The sequence below is a fragment of the Cheilinus undulatus genome, linkage group 8, assembly GCF_018320785.1.
Source record: "Cheilinus undulatus linkage group 8, ASM1832078v1, whole genome shotgun sequence".
Lineage (NCBI taxonomy): Eukaryota > Metazoa > Chordata > Actinopteri > Labriformes > Labridae > Cheilinus > Cheilinus undulatus.
The window spans coordinates 25,913,426-25,932,945 of NC_054872.1; the positions used below are offsets into that span (position 1 = coordinate 25,913,426).

General features: G+C 37.1%; 1 protein-coding gene across 1 annotated transcript; it reads left to right on the forward strand.

Moving 5' to 3' along the window:
• Positions 1-2,780: 2,780 nt before the first annotated feature.
• c4b (complement 4B (Chido blood group)) lies at positions 2,781-18,580 on the forward strand. Its single transcript, XM_041793341.1, has 41 exons — positions 2,781-2,934; positions 3,369-3,555; positions 3,643-3,814; positions 3,902-3,972; positions 4,069-4,157; positions 4,246-4,328; positions 4,406-4,493; positions 5,520-5,643; positions 5,752-5,896; positions 6,645-6,757; positions 6,854-7,009; positions 7,109-7,276; positions 7,369-7,560; positions 7,753-7,896; positions 7,980-8,103; positions 8,426-8,497; positions 8,622-8,834; positions 8,944-9,058; positions 9,293-9,363; positions 9,445-9,584; positions 9,653-9,868; positions 10,263-10,317; positions 10,433-10,522; positions 10,621-10,827; positions 11,489-11,567; positions 11,714-11,906; positions 12,004-12,099; positions 12,591-12,753; positions 13,086-13,279; positions 13,403-13,561; positions 13,653-13,712; positions 13,785-13,875; positions 13,969-14,125; positions 14,211-14,301; positions 15,890-15,964; positions 16,059-16,161; positions 16,408-16,497; positions 16,606-16,713; positions 16,817-16,900; positions 16,996-17,128; positions 18,129-18,580. The coding sequence occupies exons 1-41, from the start codon at positions 2,864-2,866 to the stop codon at positions 18,268-18,270; spliced, it is 5,124 nt and encodes a 1,707-aa protein (XP_041649275.1). The 5' UTR covers positions 2,781-2,863; the 3' UTR covers positions 18,271-18,580.
• The last annotated feature ends 940 nt before the right edge of the window (positions 18,581-19,520 follow it).

Sequence of the window (19,520 nt, forward strand, 5' to 3'; positions counted from 1 at the left end):
CAAACGCAATTCTTGTGTAACTTCTCCATATCCAGGAGTTGTGGATGGACATCATGCCCCCGAATCCCTTTTAGCCCTTCTCATTTCTCACTGGATAAAGAGAGATTACACAGGAGTGGGTTTAATATGCATTTGTGTACAGAGACACTAAAATAGTGGGACTTTGCAGGATTGATGCTGGATTTTAGTCTTTTGAAGGTTGCATTCTGCTAAGGCTGCTGCTGGGGAAACATTAAAATTTTAGATTTTCTTAAATGTTTTGGATGTTTAATCACCATATTATCTCTTTAAAAGGACAAGTATACTTCCCATGTAGATCAGTTCCTCAAATTTGAGTACTATTTGTATCTTTTTCTCTGCAGCTTGTTAATGGTTGAGGGGATGATATGGCACAAGGCCACATGGCCTGTTGCTGGCAGAGTGAAAAAGAGGCTGATGGAAACATTACTCTCAAGTGTCTTTGGATTTTACCAGTGCATAAACCAGTTTCATGTGCAGAACTTCATTTTTTCTCTGTAGGTTTCTCTGTATTGGTTCATTCAACTGTTACTTTACAGAAGCCTCTATTTCTCAGTTGCTAGATCTGTTTTCTTTTAGTGTTAGTATTTTTTCATCCAATTATCATAAAAATTACAATAATTAAGACTTACTGTGTCTTGTTAATGTGTTAAAATCCCAGGTGTACATGACTGAATTCACAACCTTTTTCCAAAGTGGGTTTGCATACAAACAACAGCATATTTGGAAAAGTTAATGTTAAAGTTACACCTTACTATATTACAGAAAGTTTCACTACTGTGAAGACTGAGGTGATCATTGTGTCAACCTGAAGTACCTGGGATGATTCTGTTTGTGTTTGAATTTCTCTAACCTTATTTCACTAAAGTTTTACAGGTTTTTCATTTACACAAGATGCAAACGTACACTCTAAAGTAGGACTGTCTTGCTTTTATTTAAGATGTGAAATGTTTATTTTCCATCCATTTTTATTTTGAATATTTAACCTTGCCACGCTTTAAAGTTTTTTTCAACTAACTGTATTTCACACCAGAAGAAAGAAAGAAATAAAGTTTCCAGCCTTATTTTTTTATGTCTGTGTTGCTTGCTGGGATGATTTCGTGATAACTTTCTGTCGTTCTGTCAAAATGTTTACTCCTGTTACATTTTTAAGATCTGAGCACTGTCTGTGACCTTTCTGAATTCTGCCCTGTAAACAATAAAATCACTGGCAGACAAATGTAGAGATGTGCAGAGGATATTAGATGGGAGGGAGCCCAAGTTCAACTAAAGGTATTTTTTAGTTTTGTAAAAATAAATAAATAAATAAATAAAGATTCTAATTCAAAACTGAATTCAATAATTATCTTTAATTAATGCGTTTAGAAAATGCATTAACAGATAACTGATATTCAAGGTTTAAACCATCTTCCAACTTGACAATTTTCATTTTGTTCAGGCAAGTCCACAATGTGCAGTTTGCAGCTACTCTGTTAGTATCATCCGTTATTTCCCCACAGGAAGTTTGCACATTTACAAGCTACGGTACGGTAACTGAGTTCTCAGCCTACAGAGATGAGACAGACTCACAGCCTGTGTGTTTCTTTAGTAATGTTTCAGTCTTAAACAGCGCTCCACATGGTTTATTTACTAATCTGTATACTCCCTGTTTCTTTGCATGCACAGTTATGACCTAAAGAGGAGGAGGGTTGTTAAAAAGTGGTGCTAACCCCTGCCAGTGTGGTCTGTCATTATGTACTCCAGCACACTCTGACTGCGTAAAGTCTTATGCGCTGTGTGACGTGGCAGCTGCACGCACTTGTAGAAATGAAGTGGCGTGTCTCTGAAATTTAAACTGGTATATAAGTCCCCCTGGTACAACTGCTGCAGTCAACATTTAAGACCAAAAATAGGTATCAAGTGTGAGTAAAAAACACACTGGATTTTACAGTATTCTTTTAAAAAGAAGATACTTTAGGGTCTAACTTCTTACTCTTGGATCTTTCAGAACAAATAAGAGGGGACTGAGTTGTGTTTCTTTCTGCCAGAACATGAATTTACAGCTGTGGAAGCAGAGGCTCAAGCCCCTTTATGTCTACATGTGCACATGCCTGTACACATGCATCTAAGGGATTATAAAGCAAGGAGTGAGAAGTCAGAACTTTACAGAAAATTTGCTATTAGTTTAATAAAAGCTTGAGTAACTCTTGATAATGTGTTAAAATTTGAATGATTGAATTACAAAGTTGGAAGATACACTCAAACTCTGGTGCACAGATCATTCCTGAACCATGTGTTCAAGAGTCAACAGCACTCAAACCAAAAGAGCTTAAACCTGATTTCTTGTAAATCACATGGTTTAGGGGAAATCTGGCTGACCTGCAGGAGCCAATGAGGAGAAAGTTACATGTTATGAAACAGAAACAAACACTTCCCATGCTGTAGCAGCCAGCCAAGCCAATAAAGCAAACCTTAATAAAAGCAAACATTTCAGAGTCTGATTTACAGCACATCTGCTGTCCACTATGATCTGAACTGTTAATAAACTCTCTTAACTTGCTCTGTAAAGATTTTAGTTGTTTGTATGTGCACACTACCTACACACATCAGTATAAACACACAGATGATTGTTCAGCCTGCAGACTGGACAGTACAGTGATTTTCTTAGTTTTTGTTAGTGCTGTCAGTAAGAATCTGCACAAAAGTCACCACTCTGATGCCCTAAACTTCTTTCCAAGTTACTCTAGAAGTGGAAAAAAAGAGGGAGGGCACTAACAGATCCAAAGATTGAGAAATACAGGGGTGGTTGAATAATGACCTAATAAAGCATCTGTGACGGGGCAGACAGAAGGACAGAAGCTGCACCATGGAGTGCTACATCTTTTCTATACTGTTCCTGGTTTTTGCTTGGCATTCCGAGTGTTCGTCGGACAATAGGTAAATGTAGAGATAGCTGCATGAATCCACATTAAGCTATTATATAATGTAAAGCCATTTGGTTTAGGCTGAGATATTTTTTCTTCTTCTAAGCTCAGCATTAGACACTACTAATGCATGTTTTCAACATAATATATCTACAATCCTTTTATCATATCATTTTGTGATATTGGAGAATAGAACATGTGGTATTGAATACTGGGTACTGTTTATGATTAGTTTCAATCCAATATTCATTGTTAACATATTTTCTGCTGCACCTTAAGACAGTGGTGAACATAAAATAGAGCTATGATGTTTTCTGTACAGTCTGCATCACATGGGACTTAGTTTTGGAAGTAACTCTTGGATGCTTAATTGTAATTTTAGTCTGCCTATCTATGTGCTTTAAATGTAAATGACAATAAGTTCTGTTTTGTTATATTTGTGTGCAGATTCTTCATCTCAGCCCCTGGAGTGTTTCATTGGGGTGTAAATAATAAAGTGTTTGTCCAGAGGGGAGGGGCTTACCTTAATAGCCCAGTTACTCTCTATCTGGAGAATCAGGCAAATAGGATTGTGTCTGAAAAGAAAACCATTTACAGTACAGAAGCAGGGGGGATCAGCACAGTTGAGCTCATGGTATGAGAAACTTCCCCACTTGTTAAAAACACAGATTGAACTTGAATAGCTTTAGGCCAAACTAATATATATTTTTTAACATTACAGATAGACAAAAATTTTCAACCAGAGCCTGGTAGAATTCCCTACCTCAACCTTATAGCAGAGAGTCCATCCTTCGGGGTAGGTGTCAGGAAGGCTACAAGGGTCCTGTTTACACATCACAGAGGCTATATCTTCATTCAGACCCATCAGCCGATCTACAATCCAAAGCAGACAGGTAAACACCAGAAAATATGAATATGCTTTATAACAATATCAAATATTTTCTAAAATAAATGCAATGATTGTTTTCCCTCTCTTCTAGTGATGTACAGGGTATTCACTCTTGACCAAAAACTAAGACCTCATCACGAAGTATTTCACCTATCAGTATTTGTGAGTCCATATTCATTAACAAAGAGAAATCTGAAAGAGACAGAAAAACTTCCATTGCTTCATTTCATGGTTTAAACTTTGTGTGTGCAATGACAGAATGCAGCTGGAAACAGAGTGATGCATATTCTTCTGACTGCAAAAGGAGGGATATATCAAGGCAAATTCCACATACCTGAAGTCTCTAAGTGAGTCAAACCAGATTAACAGTTAAATATATCCAACACAACAGAACTCTTAATTTTGGAATAATCTTTGGATGTTTTCTTTGTGAAGACTGGGGACATGGACGATTAGAGCACACTATAAAGGGGACAAAGACCACGCAGCTAAACTAGAGTTCAAAGTCCAGAAATTTGGTAAGCTACCACACTTCTGTTAGCTTAACAGGTAATGTTTCTTGCCTCCATGAACAAATTTTTCTTGCATCCCCTAGTTTTACCAAATTTTGAGGTGAACATCGGACTGGAGAAGAGCTATATTTTGTTGAACGCTGAACAACTCAATTTCACCATCTCAGCAAAGTAAGGATTGATTTTAACAAATGTTCCAGGTATAACTTGCTGTCAAAACATTTAAAAAACAATTCTGAGCAACAAATTAGCCTTTCAAGCCAGATGGATTCAAGAAACCAGTCACCAACAGCCTGAGGGTGTAGCTAGAATTGCCCGTTAGCTTACCTTGCTGTCAGCAGGAAAAGTGGAAAAAGTACACAACTATTGAACTCAAGTAAAAGTTCACTCTGGTTGAAGTAACTTCAGTAGAAGTACTGCTCTACAAATCTACTAAAGAAAAATCAAACCTGTTTAATTTAAAGTTTACTTGGAGTATGGAGTAGCTGCTAAGGTGGAATGATTTGGGGAAACAATCTCATTGCATTTTTTCCGAGTATTACATTTGCGATTTGACTTGCAATTATGTTTTTAAGTTCCTCCTCTTATGCATTTTCAACAAACTCAAGCAATAAATCATTCTATATTATAACCAACACACAAAATTAGATTAAGCATAAACTGTTTTTCCTGCATATAAGACTAACAAGACATGACATATGAATCAGCATATCTTTATTTAGCTTCTTTCACAGAAGTACATTTACTGATTAGTTTAACCTTCCTTTAAACTTCCAGCCTAGTAGCAATCATCATGAAAACCAGGACTGAAAATTTTTGAAAAAATATTTCACTGAGATCAAGTTCACTCATATTGTAGATGTAATGTGAATTGTGTGAAATGACAAACCTGGATTTTAAAAAGTGAATTAATGAATGAATGTTTTGTTTTGGTTAAAAACTAAAATCAAATCTTTTTTACAATTTTTATTTTAAAAAGTGATTTTATTTTAGTTTTTAACTTAAATAAAACATTTATTCATTCATTAAAAAGTGATGCTTCAATGTTTACATAATGAGTAGAAATGACATTTCTGCTGCAAAACAGTTGTATGAAACGGTTTTTTGACACTCATTTAATGGCAAAAAAAACATTGCAACTACAGCCTTCAACCTCTCTTTTTTTTCTTTCTCACATCTTTCCAATGACTTTTAAAGGTACTCACATGGTGAAAGAGTTCGAGGGGCTTATCACTGTAAGTTTGGTGTAGTAGACAAAAATAAAGAGGATGATCAAAAAAAGATGCCCATCTTCCTAAGGGGTCTGGAACTGACTGGTTCGGTGAGGAAGCTTGTATCTATATAATTTGTGGTTCATTTGAGCAAATGAGATCAGAACATGCAGTACACCTCCTACTCGTAAATCAGTCTTTTCTGGCATTTCTTGCAGGTCCAGAATGTGACTGAGCCCACACTAGCTACCCTCCAGATGGCAGACTTACAGGTGCAACTTCAAAAACTAAACTTGACCCTCTCTGAACTACAGCAGAGAGGATCACAAATCTACTTGGGAGTATTTGTCACTAACATACAAAGTAAGGGACACTCTTTCACTCTGTATACCAGTATTAAATTCACCTACCCTCAAAGGATTAATTTAATTATTATTCATCTGTGTTAGATGTTTCCTTTAAATATTCAGGGCTTGTGCTGTGTATTGCAAAGTATATCTATTTGCCTGTTTATGGTTTTAAATGGCTAGAAGGTAAGCTGGGTTTTTCAAACTGGAATATAATACAAGCTGTGTTATTACATCCTACATGGCATCTTGTTGTGTCCCATTGTGTAATCTTTTGGAAGAATTTAAAAAGTGTAGTTATATAATATTAGATAAAAGCTATAAATTGGTGACCATGCTAGTTTTTCTATTTCTACCACCAGGCCCATATCTAATAGTGTTAATGCCATTGAAATAGAATCATGTATCTAGTTAAAAAGGTATAAGTCCTTTGGGGCATTTTTAGCTCTGTAGGTTGAGCACACATCAGTGCATAGAGGCTGCAGTCCTTGTCACAGTGTTCACGGGTTGGATTTCCATTCTTGAAGCTATTTGGTGTATCTCGTTCTCTACTCTCTTAACGAACATTTCCTGCCTCTCTGTAAGTGACCTAAAATGTTCAAGGAGCCCAAAACACAATTTGGAAAAAATAAAAGAATCCCCTTTGTATCATATCATCTTGGCTTTTAAGAGTTTGAAGACAGATAAAAATCTGGTTATTTCTGGTATTATTCTTGGGATTTTTGCATTGAATCTCTGATTTTGTTTTCTATTGTTTTGTCCAGGTGGTGAAGTACAAGAGGATGAAGTTTACCTTCCCATCATCTCCCACAAGTACACCATGGATCTCTCTCAAACACGTTTACATTTCCTCCCTGGATATCCGCTAGATGTGGTGGTATGCAAGACATTGTCTTATCTATCTGTACTTTTGTTGATTTGTACGAGTTGTAATTATAATTTATCTTAGAGATTCTATTTATCTTTGATTAAGGTGGTCATGCATCATCCTGACGGTTCCCCAGCAGTTGGTGTGCCTGTACAGGTACATGTGTCATCATCCATAGAGCCTTGGGAGGGCACCACTAACCAGGAGGGGGCAGTGTTTCCTTCGTTTAACACCAATGATGCACCTCAGATTACCCTCCAAGTTAGTTTCTCCTAACACCATACAGGTTAAAGGTTTTCACATGTTGATAAGGATTTCTCTTTTTTTTAAGCTTAACTAATTAAAATCTGATATGATAAGGTGTCTGCTGGTGATCTGCAACAAACCAAAGTAATACAGCGAGCTACATCTCCAAGTGGAAGCTACATTTACCTCAGTTTTACACATCAGACATATTCTGTGGGGGATGTTATGAGTGTAACCTACTACACCATCAACGGCCCAAATAATGGCCGTATATACTACATGGTGAGTCATGACTTAATACATGTAACACAGTTTGTTTATTACAGAGAAAAGCAAAATATTTCTGTAGTTATTTTGAACTGGCTGTGTTTTAGGTCCTAAGCCGTGGGAGTCTCATTCAGACGGGCTCTTTTGGATTTGGTACCAATCTTAAACATAACCTGCTGATAACATCTGAGATGGTGCCATCCTTCCGTCTGATTGGCTACTTCTATGACCAGGGTGGTAAAGTCATTGCTGACTCAGTGTGGGTTGATGTCAGGGATGAATGTGAGATAAAGGTCGAGGTGAGTAAACAGCACAGAGAAGAGGGAGACAGTAACCAAACACAATTGTACCTTTTTAATGAACATAAAAACTGCTGCTAGTCTTTTGAGTAACCAGGATCCACTCCTTTTTATTACAAAATATAAACTTGGTGTTGTTTTTAGCATGTATCAACTATCACTTAAGTATAGATGTTTAATCGATTGATTTAGGTAAAACATTCAGGACAGTATGCACCTCGACAACTGGCTCAAGTAGAATTTGATCTACATGGTCAAAATGCCAAAGTGGCACTCCTGGCTGTAGATAAGGCCTTCTACGCTCTCAAAGCTGATAATAAGCTCACAGCCAAACAGGTAACAAATGCATTCACACTTTCTTCCTGCCTTAAAACACACTAAATCTTTTGTATTACTTATATAATCATTTTCCCTCTTAGGTGTTCTCCACCATGCAGTCATACGACCGTGGCTGCTCTAAAAAAGGGGGAGCTAACCCCGCTTCAGTACTACTACATGCCGGTCTCTCGTTTGTTACTCATTCTGAGTCAGAGTGGATAAGGGGTAAGACAAAAACACAAGTTTATTTTTCATTTTTATTTTAATCCTTTAAATAACTTATTTTAAAAATATAACCATTTAGTTAAGATTGTTCTGCCGCATTTACTCTATGTGAACCATGGTTTTGGTAAAATCATGGATTAAAGACACCAGTGTACCAGCGAGTCAGAGTTTACACTCACAGACTTTAGTAAGTTAATATAACAAAAAGTAAGAGTTGACATTATGTTTGAGCTAGTCTAGACTGGTAAATCTATACTAATCTAAGCAGCTATCCACACACACTGAGAATATGTTTAGTTTTATTAATGTGATATTTTTACAGGTTTTAGCTGTGATCCAGAATCCACACGTCAAAGACGTGCAGTGGACCTTCAACAGGAAATTCTGACTTTAAGTAAGATGATACTGTAATTTGCACAAACACTAACAATCATTAACACCTTTTAGCCAACTTTTATACAAACACTCTTTACTCAGTTATATAAGGATGCCTTTTTTCTTTCTAATGTCACTTTCAGAATCTAACTTCACGGACGAAAAGTTGAAAGACTGTTGTGTTCGCGGCTTTTCTCTCATCCCCATGAGACAAACGTGTCAGGAAAGAGCAAGGAGAGTGTCTCTGGTTGAAGTGAATCCATCTTGTGCAGAAGCATTTCTAAATTGCTGCCTTGAAGGAGAACGTCTGAGACAAAAAAAGAAACAAGAAGATTCTTGGAAAGAATTTGGAAGGAGTAAGATTAAATTCTCTGCATGTTTGAGTTACTACGAATAGAAACAACATTTAACTGTTGTAGCACAATTTTCACAGTTATTACAAAGCTTTACTTTTTTAATTTCAAGCTGTAAGAATGGAGGACATTGAAAGGTACTTCTTGGATAATCCTGCTCGCAACATTCGACGACTTTTCCCCCCAAGCTTTGAGTTCAGAGAATTTGAAGTAAATGGGAAAAAACGGTAAATGCTAGACATTCCTTCTTAGAATAATTTTTAAGCAGTATTATATTTTTAATAGCGATGCAGCTGCTTATAGAAACATTTGTTTAATTTGTTTTACTGGTTGTTCAGTCTAATGTTATCAATAGGAGAATTTTTGCTGCATCTTTCCTTTCTGTACAGTCTTAAGTATTAATTATTAGCAGGAAAAATTTTCTCAGACACATTTTAAAATGAATCAATTGAATCCCTCAGCCATGTTATAGCTCTTCCGGATTCGATCACTACATGGGAGATCCAGGTCATCACTCTGTCTCCAGCAACTGGTAATAACATATCTCTCTTCACACATGCATATCAGTTTTTTATCTTAACACTGTGAGAAAATGATTTCTGTTTTTATTCAGGTTTCTGTGTTGCAAAGCCATCTGAGATTAGAGCATTTAAAAAGGTGTTTGTGTCCCTGAGACTGCCTTACTCTGTGAGAAAATATGAGCAGCTCTCTATTTCCCCTGTCATCTACAACTATGGCCAAGAAACACTACAGGTAAAGATAACCTCAAACTTTCACAAAATACAACAAGTTTAAATTTTAATTTAAAAAAATCTCTGTAGTTGGCAGTTAACATGGAACAAACCGAAGGGCTTTGCTCCCCAGCCTCAGCCACCTCTGCGTCCTTTGTCAACATCACTTTGAAGCCTGAGTCCTCCCAGTTTGTTTCTTTTTCTGCCATCCCCATGGCGACCGGCTCGATACCCATCAAAATACGTGTTGTTGATATGGTGAATGAACAAGATGTTGATGCAATTGAGAAGACTTTGAATGTGTTGGTGAGTGACAGAGGCATTATTTTTTTTAATACAAATTGAACTATTTTACTATAGAGGCCTAACTTACTTAAATGTTGACTGAAATAACAACAGTTGTATTTGATTAAAGCCTTAGTACTTGGTGACTTGCCCACCATTCAAATGTGACAATAATTAACATTTTCTCATAATTTTCACAAACTGTTACATAAATCTTTAAGAAATTGATAAAAAAAATTGCAGCTTTTTCTGTATAATCAGAATTTACAGCTGTTGGCAGATGCAAATGCCCAGCTAGTTTTTATTATTGACTCTATTTACATGCATTTTAAACTCTGTGATTTTGCGCATTGATTAAAATGCAGCAAGTGGCTATGAATTTAAATGTCTTTCTCCCTTTTTTTGTCATATGTAGACAGAAGGAATTGAAAAGAGAGAGGAGCAAACCAAACTCATTAAATTTGATGGTGGTGAGTTGTTTCAGTATATTTTTTTTTCTATTTGTTTCGTGATTGCTTTAATTTTTATTTCTCTGTCTATTTTACATTTTCATCAGTTGACCATCCTTCTGCCTCATCCTAACAGGGAAGAGCTCAGACACTTTGATTATTGATGGAACTTTCCCAGATGAAACAGTCCCTGAGTCCGGCTCAAATATATTTGTCTCTGTGGAAGGTTTGTGTTTTTAGATACAGATGTATAATGTACAAACCTTATTGGTGTGATGAACACTGGGGACAAAGTCTCAAAAATACTGTGCTATTATCCAACAGGGGAGGGATTTGGCAGTTCCCATGCAAAGAATCTTCTTTCCCCTGAAAAAGTAAAAAAACTGCTTAACAAGCCTGGGGGATGTTTACAACAGACAATGAGTGGATTTGCTCCTACAGTTACAGCCCTCCGCTACCTTGACAAGAGTGACCAGTGGTTTAACCTGCCCATTGAAGCCAGAGATGAAGCCCTGGGTTATGTTGAGCATGGTAAGAACACATCAATCTGTATTGCTCATAGCATATGTATTTTTATGGGAAGATTCAAATAAAGAGTGTAGACAAGGACTGAGGTTTGAAAATTAAAATGTGACATTATTTACAAGCACTCGATGATTACTACTCTTGCTTATTTTCAGAGCTAATACGTGGTGATAAGAAGGAGTCCTAAAAAGTCATAATCGGATTGTCTTTAAAATTATCTTTGGTCTCTGTGGTTCTGGATGACCTAAGGACTTTTGGCACAGCCTACATTTTTTACATTTAAGACCCTGTAAAGTGAAATCCAAATTTTTTGTCTAAACACTCTAGATATGCTGGAATGTGGTTGCTGTAAACATGTGAAAACACTGAGATCTACATGTGACTGAATTCAGGATTTAGACTGTTAGAAAGTTTTTCACCTCTTTCCTGGCTTGCTTTCATGGGGCGGGGCCAATGTGTGGGCTCATGATGTCATGAGCCCACAGTAGGGCATGACCCCGCCCCTCTAACACTACAATATAAAATCACAGAGCAGACATCTCAGTACAGTCTGTTGTTAGCTGATATAACTGCTTTTATTGAAAGTTAAGTCATTTAAATGCTGTTTTTTGTTTATTGTGAGGTAAAAAGACTTTGTTTTTAACCAAGCAAACATTTTCTTTGACAGGTCATGCAAGAATTGTACGTTTCAAGAATAAAAACGATGGATCATATTCATCATTCAGAGGAGTGCCACGCAGTAACTGGTGAATGCATGTCTTATTCTGCCTAAGTGATTTGTCGCATAATGCCACAAACCAATCAAGTTTCCTAATTTTCTTTAGCTAAAATTTTAAAACAACTTTTCCTGTTCACACTCTTTTTTTACTTATTTTCCTTCTCATATCCGTAGGGTGACTGCCCTGGTAGTGAAGATGCTATCGCTGATTGCACAACTTCAGGCAGATACTATTGGGGAGCAGGGCAGGAGGGCCAAGACTGTACCACTGGAGGAGATCAGACATCCTGTCAGTTATTTGCTCTCAGCGCAGGAGGATGATGGTTCATTCATTGACCCACATCAAGTGTTACATTCAGGGCTTCTGGTAACCTCAGGACTATTGGACACATCTTACAACATGATCATTTCTAGAACAGCATTGCATGGGCTTAACAGAATGCAATCATTTCTTTTTCATGTAGACAGGGACTGATCAGAGGGCATCCATGACAGCTTTCGTAACACTGGCACTGCAACGATCTCTTGAGTTTCTACATCCTGAAGGAAAACGTAGCATGGTATATAATACTAATATTGTTTTTGGTACTACAGTGTTGGTAAAACCACCATATTAAATACATACATAGACTGTATGCTGGTTGAGTAACCAGTGATACTGTGACCTTTCCTCCAGCAATATTAGCAGGTTGGATTTTTCACTTTCATCTTATGATGATATTTTTATTCACTCATATATTTATAATTTCAGATGTATGACTTATAGCTATAGTTCATACATTGACATGGCATCAACGTTCTGTATTAAGTACTCTGGTGAATGCCTGAATACTGACAGAACTAATCATTTCAACCTTTAAATTATAATGCCTGTAATGATTAAAAAATGAACATACTGTATTTGGATTTTAGGGCCCATTTGCATTCAAGTGCATGTGGAACCATGAACATAAGTGCCAACTGTGTACATGTAATTGCTTTTTGGCTTACATGAAATCTATTTTCAAACTAGTGTTACAGTATTGAATAGTTTTCTCCTAATTCCCACCAGGAGGCAAGCCTTTCAAGATCAACAACATATCTCAAGTCACGCTATGAGGAGCTTCAGCATCCATATGCTGTTGCCATTACAGCCTACTGCCTCGCAGTTTGCCTCCCACCGGAAACAGACCGTTCGTTTATTTGGGGGAAACTTGAAGAGCTTGCTGTTGAAGGCAGGTTCAAACAAAGCAAATGGTTTGGAAAGATAGTTGATTGCATGCGTCTCTGACTTTTTGAACTATTGTGCAGTGTCTGAGTTTTTAATGTACTTTATGAAAATAATGTATTATTATTATTATTGTTATTATTATTAAAACAGTCAAAATAGTGGGTTAATTATATTAAATGTGTAAATTTATTGTAGTAATATATAAACCTAATGTACTCATGTACTTGCATATTACCCAAGTCTAACACAAACTGCTCTCTGAAGTGTAAAGTTAAACAAAACATTATGTCATGTTTTTATTGGTATTAATGTTCTTATTTATTTGACGATCATCAGGAGAGAATGGCTGTTATCTGTGGACAAAAAATCCCACCCCGAGTAATAAAGCTTATGCAGATGCCATCACAATAGAGAATACAGCCTATGCCCTCCTCGCTGCAGTGGAACTTCAGGAAACTGAGTGGGCAAATAAAGCAGCCTGCTGGTTAACCACCCAGGAAAACAGTCATGGAGGCTTCAGATCAACACAGGTGAGGTTGAGATGCTGGATTGTTAACTACTTGGATAATCACTGTAACCCAACATGGTCAAACTTTGACTTCAGATTAACTGTCAGCTTTGAGATGTTTAGTATGTTTTATTGCTATGTTTAGGATACCATAATGGCACTGGAAGCCCTGGCAGAGTATGAACTAGAGAGGCCCCCTCCTTCTGAAGCAAGTCTTAGAGTGGTGTTCACAACACAAGTAAAGAGTGATATTCTAAAGCTTGAACTGGAAAATAAGGAGGACAAGGTGGAAAAAGACCTTAGGGTATAACTGAGCATTTGTAAGGTTCGATAAAATAATTTGAAAATGACTTCATCCCTTACATAACTCATGATATTTTTTGTCTTTTTCCCAGAGACTTGCAGGGCATACCATTAATGCAGTATTAACAGGCAAAGGCAGCACCAAGCTTAAAGTAAGTTTGATTTTTGTCTGTATAATATGTTGAAAAAGGGAATTTATTTATTAATCTAAATCTGATCACTAGGTTGTAAAAGCCTATCATTTACTGGAGCCCAAGGATGAGTGTAAAGATGTTTCAATCAGAGTCACTGTGGAAGGAAAAGTGGAGTATACTGGTGAGCTTTTTTGACTGATAAAGCATCACAACCGCATGTGTAATAAAATGGGTAATAAAAGCAACAGCAGTACATTCACCTCTATCTCTCCAGCTAAGGTCGTAGAAAACTATGACTACTATGAGGACTACAACGGGGCACCGGAAGTGCAAGTGCCTGGCATAACTGAGGGGTCCGATGTTTGGGACACAAACAATCTTGATACTAATTCAAATTCTAATGAGGCTCTAAAATACACAGTCTGTGTCAGGTTAGTTTGATCATATTAAAGTCAATTTTGCTTCAACTGTTCTCAAGAAATTAGCTAATTCTTTTTTCTACCTTCCTGTGTTTAGTCACAGTCTGAACAGGAACCTCACAGGAATGGCCATCGCTGACATCACACTTCTTAGTGGATTTGAGGCTGTAACTGATGACCTTGACGTAGTAAGTAGCTCTCATCCTCATTGCCACAGGGAGTAGAAGGGAGAAACCTTATATTGTGAGTTTTTAATGTTATTCCCTACACATTTTTAATTAAGCCAGACTATAGTGACTGAGATGGAGTCTCCTGGTTTGCTTATAGTAAAAGAAAATGGAGTTCCATGCATCCTTCCATCTATTTTCTGCATCGCTTATCATGTTTGAATCTCTGCAGCCTATCTCAGCTTTCACTGGGTAAGAGGCGGGGTACACCCTGGACTTGTCTCCAGCCAATGGCAGGGCTGAAATATGGGGAGAAATAACCAATGTAGAGTCACAAATTAACCTGACTAGCATTCCTGTAGTTAGCCAAGACACTAGTGAATGACTTAGCCAAGCTGGATTTTAGTCTCACAGAAGAAATTCACTAGTGCTCTGCACAGGAATGAACTACAAGTTCGCAACCAAGAAAAACTCCACTTCTGCAGAATAGACACCTTTACGTCAGACTGAAGAATGCTAAGAAGAAGATTATGCATACTTGAAGCTTGTCCTCTGGTCAGATGAGAACAGACTAGAACTTTTTGACCATAAAGACGTTGCTTATGTTTGGAGAAAGAAGGAACAAGCGTCTAAGCCAAAAAACACCTTCCTCACAGTGACACACAACGGTGGGAGTATTATGCTGCCATGATGCTTCAGTGCGTCTAGAACTGGGAATCATAATTAAGAAGTATATGTGAAGAATTTGAAAGAAAATCTCAGCAGTCAGCAACAAAACTTGGTCTGGCGTGCCACTTTGTCTTCCAACACCACAATTACCCAAAAAATGCATGGCTCCAGGTGAAGGACAACCTCCAGAAGACTAAAGTGAATATTACTGACCGGCCTACACAAAGCCTTGACTTAGATCCCATTAGATCTGTGGGGTGAACTGAAGACCAAGGTCCATGCCAGAAGACAATCAAATCTGGAGGACCTTGAGAGACTGGCCAGAGAAGAATGGGCTGAGATTTGTTAGAAGATGTGTCTGAGACTTGTTGAAAACTACAACAGACAACTGCAGTCTGTTATCCAGCAAAAGGGAGACACAACTGACTATTAGCAACAGCGGGGCTAATAATTTTGACCCTGGCAGTTTTTGTTTTATGTGAAATAATTTTGTTTCTTTGTGCAAAGTAAAATAATTTTAGCATCCAAAATAAAAAATAGGATGTTTGGAAAAGCTGTTAAAACTCCTTGCTCTGTTTAACAGCACTTTGGAAATACTTAAAAAAAAGATATTTTTCATTGGGGGCGGTAACAATCTCATCCTCATCTGTATATATTTTTTCTTCAACTGCACTGACAAAGAGTTTTGAATTCACTACTGTCCTGACTTCCCCTGTTCTGAGTTCTGGTTTTAGGATACTGGAGACATTTAACATATGAAAACCAAAAGTTTTTTTTTTTGTTGTTTTCTGACAGCTCTTCTGATTTGTCACGCTTTTATGTACTGTGCTAATAACCACCCTTCTTAAATTTACACCCTTGGGACCATATAGGGAAGAATCTCATTTTTTATGTCAAGCAACCCTGAGGAAATCCTAAAGTTTGACTCTTGTCTTCTCAGCTAAAAGAACAACCTGAGCAGTACATTTCACATTACGAGGTCACCTATGGACGAGTGATTCTATATTTTAATAAGGTAAGGATGAAATCTTTTTTTTTTTTTTTTTTTTTTTTTTAAATAGTGAGTACATTTACAAATCCTATTCATAAGATTTCTTCTCTCTTTCCAGCTCTTTGATAATGAGGAATGTATCTCATTTAATGCCATACAAAGTGTACCAATTGGTCTTCTGCAGCCTGCTGAAGCTGTATTCTACGACTATTATGAACCAGGTAAGCTTATTAGTCAACCCTTTCTTTATTTTGATAATGGGCTGTTTAGTTAAACAAGAAAAAAGGGGTATGATTAAGTCCTTTTCGCTCATGTAAACTGAGACGCTTAGATGTTTGCAGAAGGAATTTATTCTCTTATTTCTGCTCTTGTTCCATTTTTTTTCTTTAACTGTTTTTATGTTGTCTTTTTACATGTTGAAAATTAAGATCAATAGAAAATGAACTATTTTTTTACTTTCTTCTTAGATGTTAAGTGTGCTGTATTCTACTCAGCTCCTCAAAGAAGCAAGCTGATCTCCAGACTGTGTTCAGAGGATGTGTGTCAGTGTGCAGAAAGTATGCCATTAGTCTCAGTACCTATACCGATGAACACAAATCCCTATAAATGAATATATGCAAAATTGTGCAAATAGTCAAATTATAATGTGTTAATCTTCTCTTTAGGACCATGTCATAAAATACACAACACATTCAAATCAGAGAGGAGTCGCAGAGGCAAGAAAGAGAACCAGCGTTTACAGCATGCCTGCTTCTTCCCAACTGTAGATTATGGTCAGTATACTGCATATTAATAATACTTAATACTGTAAATAAAGTGTTTAAATTAATGAAGTATTTCAAACAAGTAATTGATATATCCTTCCTGTTTTTCAAGCATACATGGTTGAAGTCCTCAATATTTCCATGAAGAGTAACTTTGAGCTCTACAGAATGAACATCCTTGACGTGCTCAAATCACGTAAGTCAACTTGACCTCATAATTGTTATGCACTGTTATGTTTACTAAACTAGGAAAGCATTTAGAAAATTAAATGACGATTATGCATCTACTAGATGGAGATATGGATGTAGGTGAGAACTCCATCAGAGTGTTTGCTAAGAGGCGTCACTGTAAAGAAGAGCTGGACTTGGGAAAACAGTATCTGATCATGGGCAAAGACGGCTCCACAACCGACTCAAATAAAAAGTAAGTATAGTCATGAAGGGAAACATGAAGAACTTTACTCTTAGGTAGCTTCATGTAAGTTACATGCACATTGCTACCTGTGTACACACCAAAGTGTGTGACTTGAAAATATTTTCATCAGCCAAAGGAAGGCCCAGTAGAATAAATTGAGAACCACTGGTTTAAGTAATGTTTAAAAAGAACCATTGTGTTTCTCTGACAAAAAAAGGCTTTTAATAAAAAACATGTTACTTGGTAGTCCAGCTGAAATTGTACATTGCTGAACTTCTTAAAGTCCAACTATCAGACCTAGATATTGCAGTTTGGAGTTGATTTACTCTATTCTCACTTAAACAAACAATTGTCAGGCACCCCAAGTTTACATTACTTTGTTTTCTGATGGTTGGACTTTAACCAACCTTTGGCTTTACTTAACACTGATGTCCGATTGTCAAAGAAAAAAAAATACAGACACCAAGATTAAAAAATGATATGATGAGGCAACATTAAAAAGTTAGCCATAATGTTAGCAACAGTAACATTATTAGCAAAGTTTGCTGCGAGGTAATGTTGTGAATAATGTTACTGACATAGTGTATGACAATATATATAAGGAGGGGGGCGGGTGTTCCTTCTGCATAAAGCAACAGTTTAATTAGTTTGAATGTTCAGGATTTTATTTTTTACCGTGACAATTAACATCAGCCTAAACTAAAACAAACCACAAACTTCACACCACATGTTCACACATACATGGTCTATCATTAGAATGAACAGAGCAGCAAGGAGACATTTATTTGATAGAGAGTGCTTTGTATAGCTGCAAGAAAATGTAATTGGTTTGTGCTGTTTATGGGCAGTGACAGATGAATTAATAAAATTGATTCTACCCTGGTGCTTATAGTAAGCCAATTTCAGTTCACTGTTGTAATCCAGCTGTAACTGTTGCTTACCATCACTGTGCATAGAAGCATAGGGACTTGTTGGTTGTAATTCTAATCACTCTCTATTGTTTTTTTAGGATGCAGTATCTGCTGGAATCAAACACCTGGGTTGAGAAGAAGCCATCAGAGGAAGAATGTAAAAAAAGTGCATATCGCGCTGCTTGCAGGGAGTTTCTTTCATTTACTAATGACTACAAGATCAATGGCTGCAGACAGTGAAGAATGCTGCCAAGCCAGTCTACAGGTAGCTCAGTTATACACAGTTTCCTATAAGACGAATGGAAAGCAGAGATGCTGAGTTTCTTTTTTCTTCTAACCAGAATCATATAACTGTATTAATCATATTTACTGAGAGTTATTGCAAGACGGACAGTAAGTGGATAACTGGATCCATCACAGTCTTATTTAAAACTAGAAAAGCACTCAGAGAGCACAGACGTTCGCCATTAGCCCTATCTCCCAATAGTACAGAATCTTTAAAAAAAATTCCTGGATCCAGACAGTGATCCAGATCAGTCCCAAAATCTACTCAGTTCTTCCTTATGCCATTTCTGACATTTCCTGAAAGTTTCATCAAAATCCATCCATAACTTTTTGAGTTATGTTGCTAACAAACAAACAAACAAACAAACAAACCCTCCCGATCACATAACCTCCTTGGTGGAGGTAATTATGCAACAAATTATATGATCAGTCATCTCTTCTCTTTGCCCTGAGTGGCTACATAAGTTTTAAAGAAAATAGGGTAAATGTTTACCGTCACATGCCTCTTTATATGTTTAACTATTAGAAACATTTACTTTGCACAAATGATGTAGCAACATTTGAAATGGAAATGAACAGAAATAAAAAGAAGTACATCCACAAACAAGCTTCCACTCTTCTCTTTCATATCTTTCCAAATAGTGTGATTCAGTTTGGTGTACAGGTTTGATTTAGCTCTCCTGCTGAATTTATTTATTTTTCAGGGTTTTTTTCTTTTACTGGCAGTGAGAGACATGAGAGGGGTCTCTGTGCTCGATTCAAACCCCCCTCAAAGGTACCCTCCCTTCTTACTTAACATCTGCAAGGTGAAGACAGGGAAGGGGGGGGGGGCTTCAGGTTTGTACTGTGTCTACACATGAAGTGGCAGTTACAGTCTGCACATTTACTTGTCCCTGGTGGAGTCCTAGATTGAAAAATCATTTGCTCACTCATCACCTACTGTAATAATATCCCTTTGTTATCAGTTAAGAGCTAATAGGCCTATGCTGTGCTTGAAATCATGCTGCAGACGATTCTAAGTACAATTATATAATTGCAAAAATTAGGACTTTTTTATATGACGCAGTGAGCACTAATGGGAGAGAAGAGGGCTGGTGAAGGGGGCAGTGCAAGAGAAGCAGCAGGGGGGCATAGGTGGAGAGGAGAGGAACAAGCGAGGGCTTATGTGCTTATATTATTCTAATCTCTGAGGCTAGGCCAAATGT

Excerpts from the sequence above, each read along its gene's own strand:
- c4b (XM_041793341.1), top strand. The coding sequence starts at position 2,864 with ATGGAGTGCTACATCTTTTCTATACTGTTCCTGGTTTTTGCTTGGCAT. Across the intron at positions 9,364-9,444 it reads CACTCTGTCTCCAGCAACTG|GTTTCTGTGTTGCAAAGCCA; the intron begins GTAATAACATAT and ends GTTTTTATTCAG. Across the intron at positions 13,713-13,784 it reads AAGGCAGCACCAAGCTTAAA|GTTGTAAAAGCCTATCATTT; the intron begins GTAAGTTTGATT and ends TCTGATCACTAG.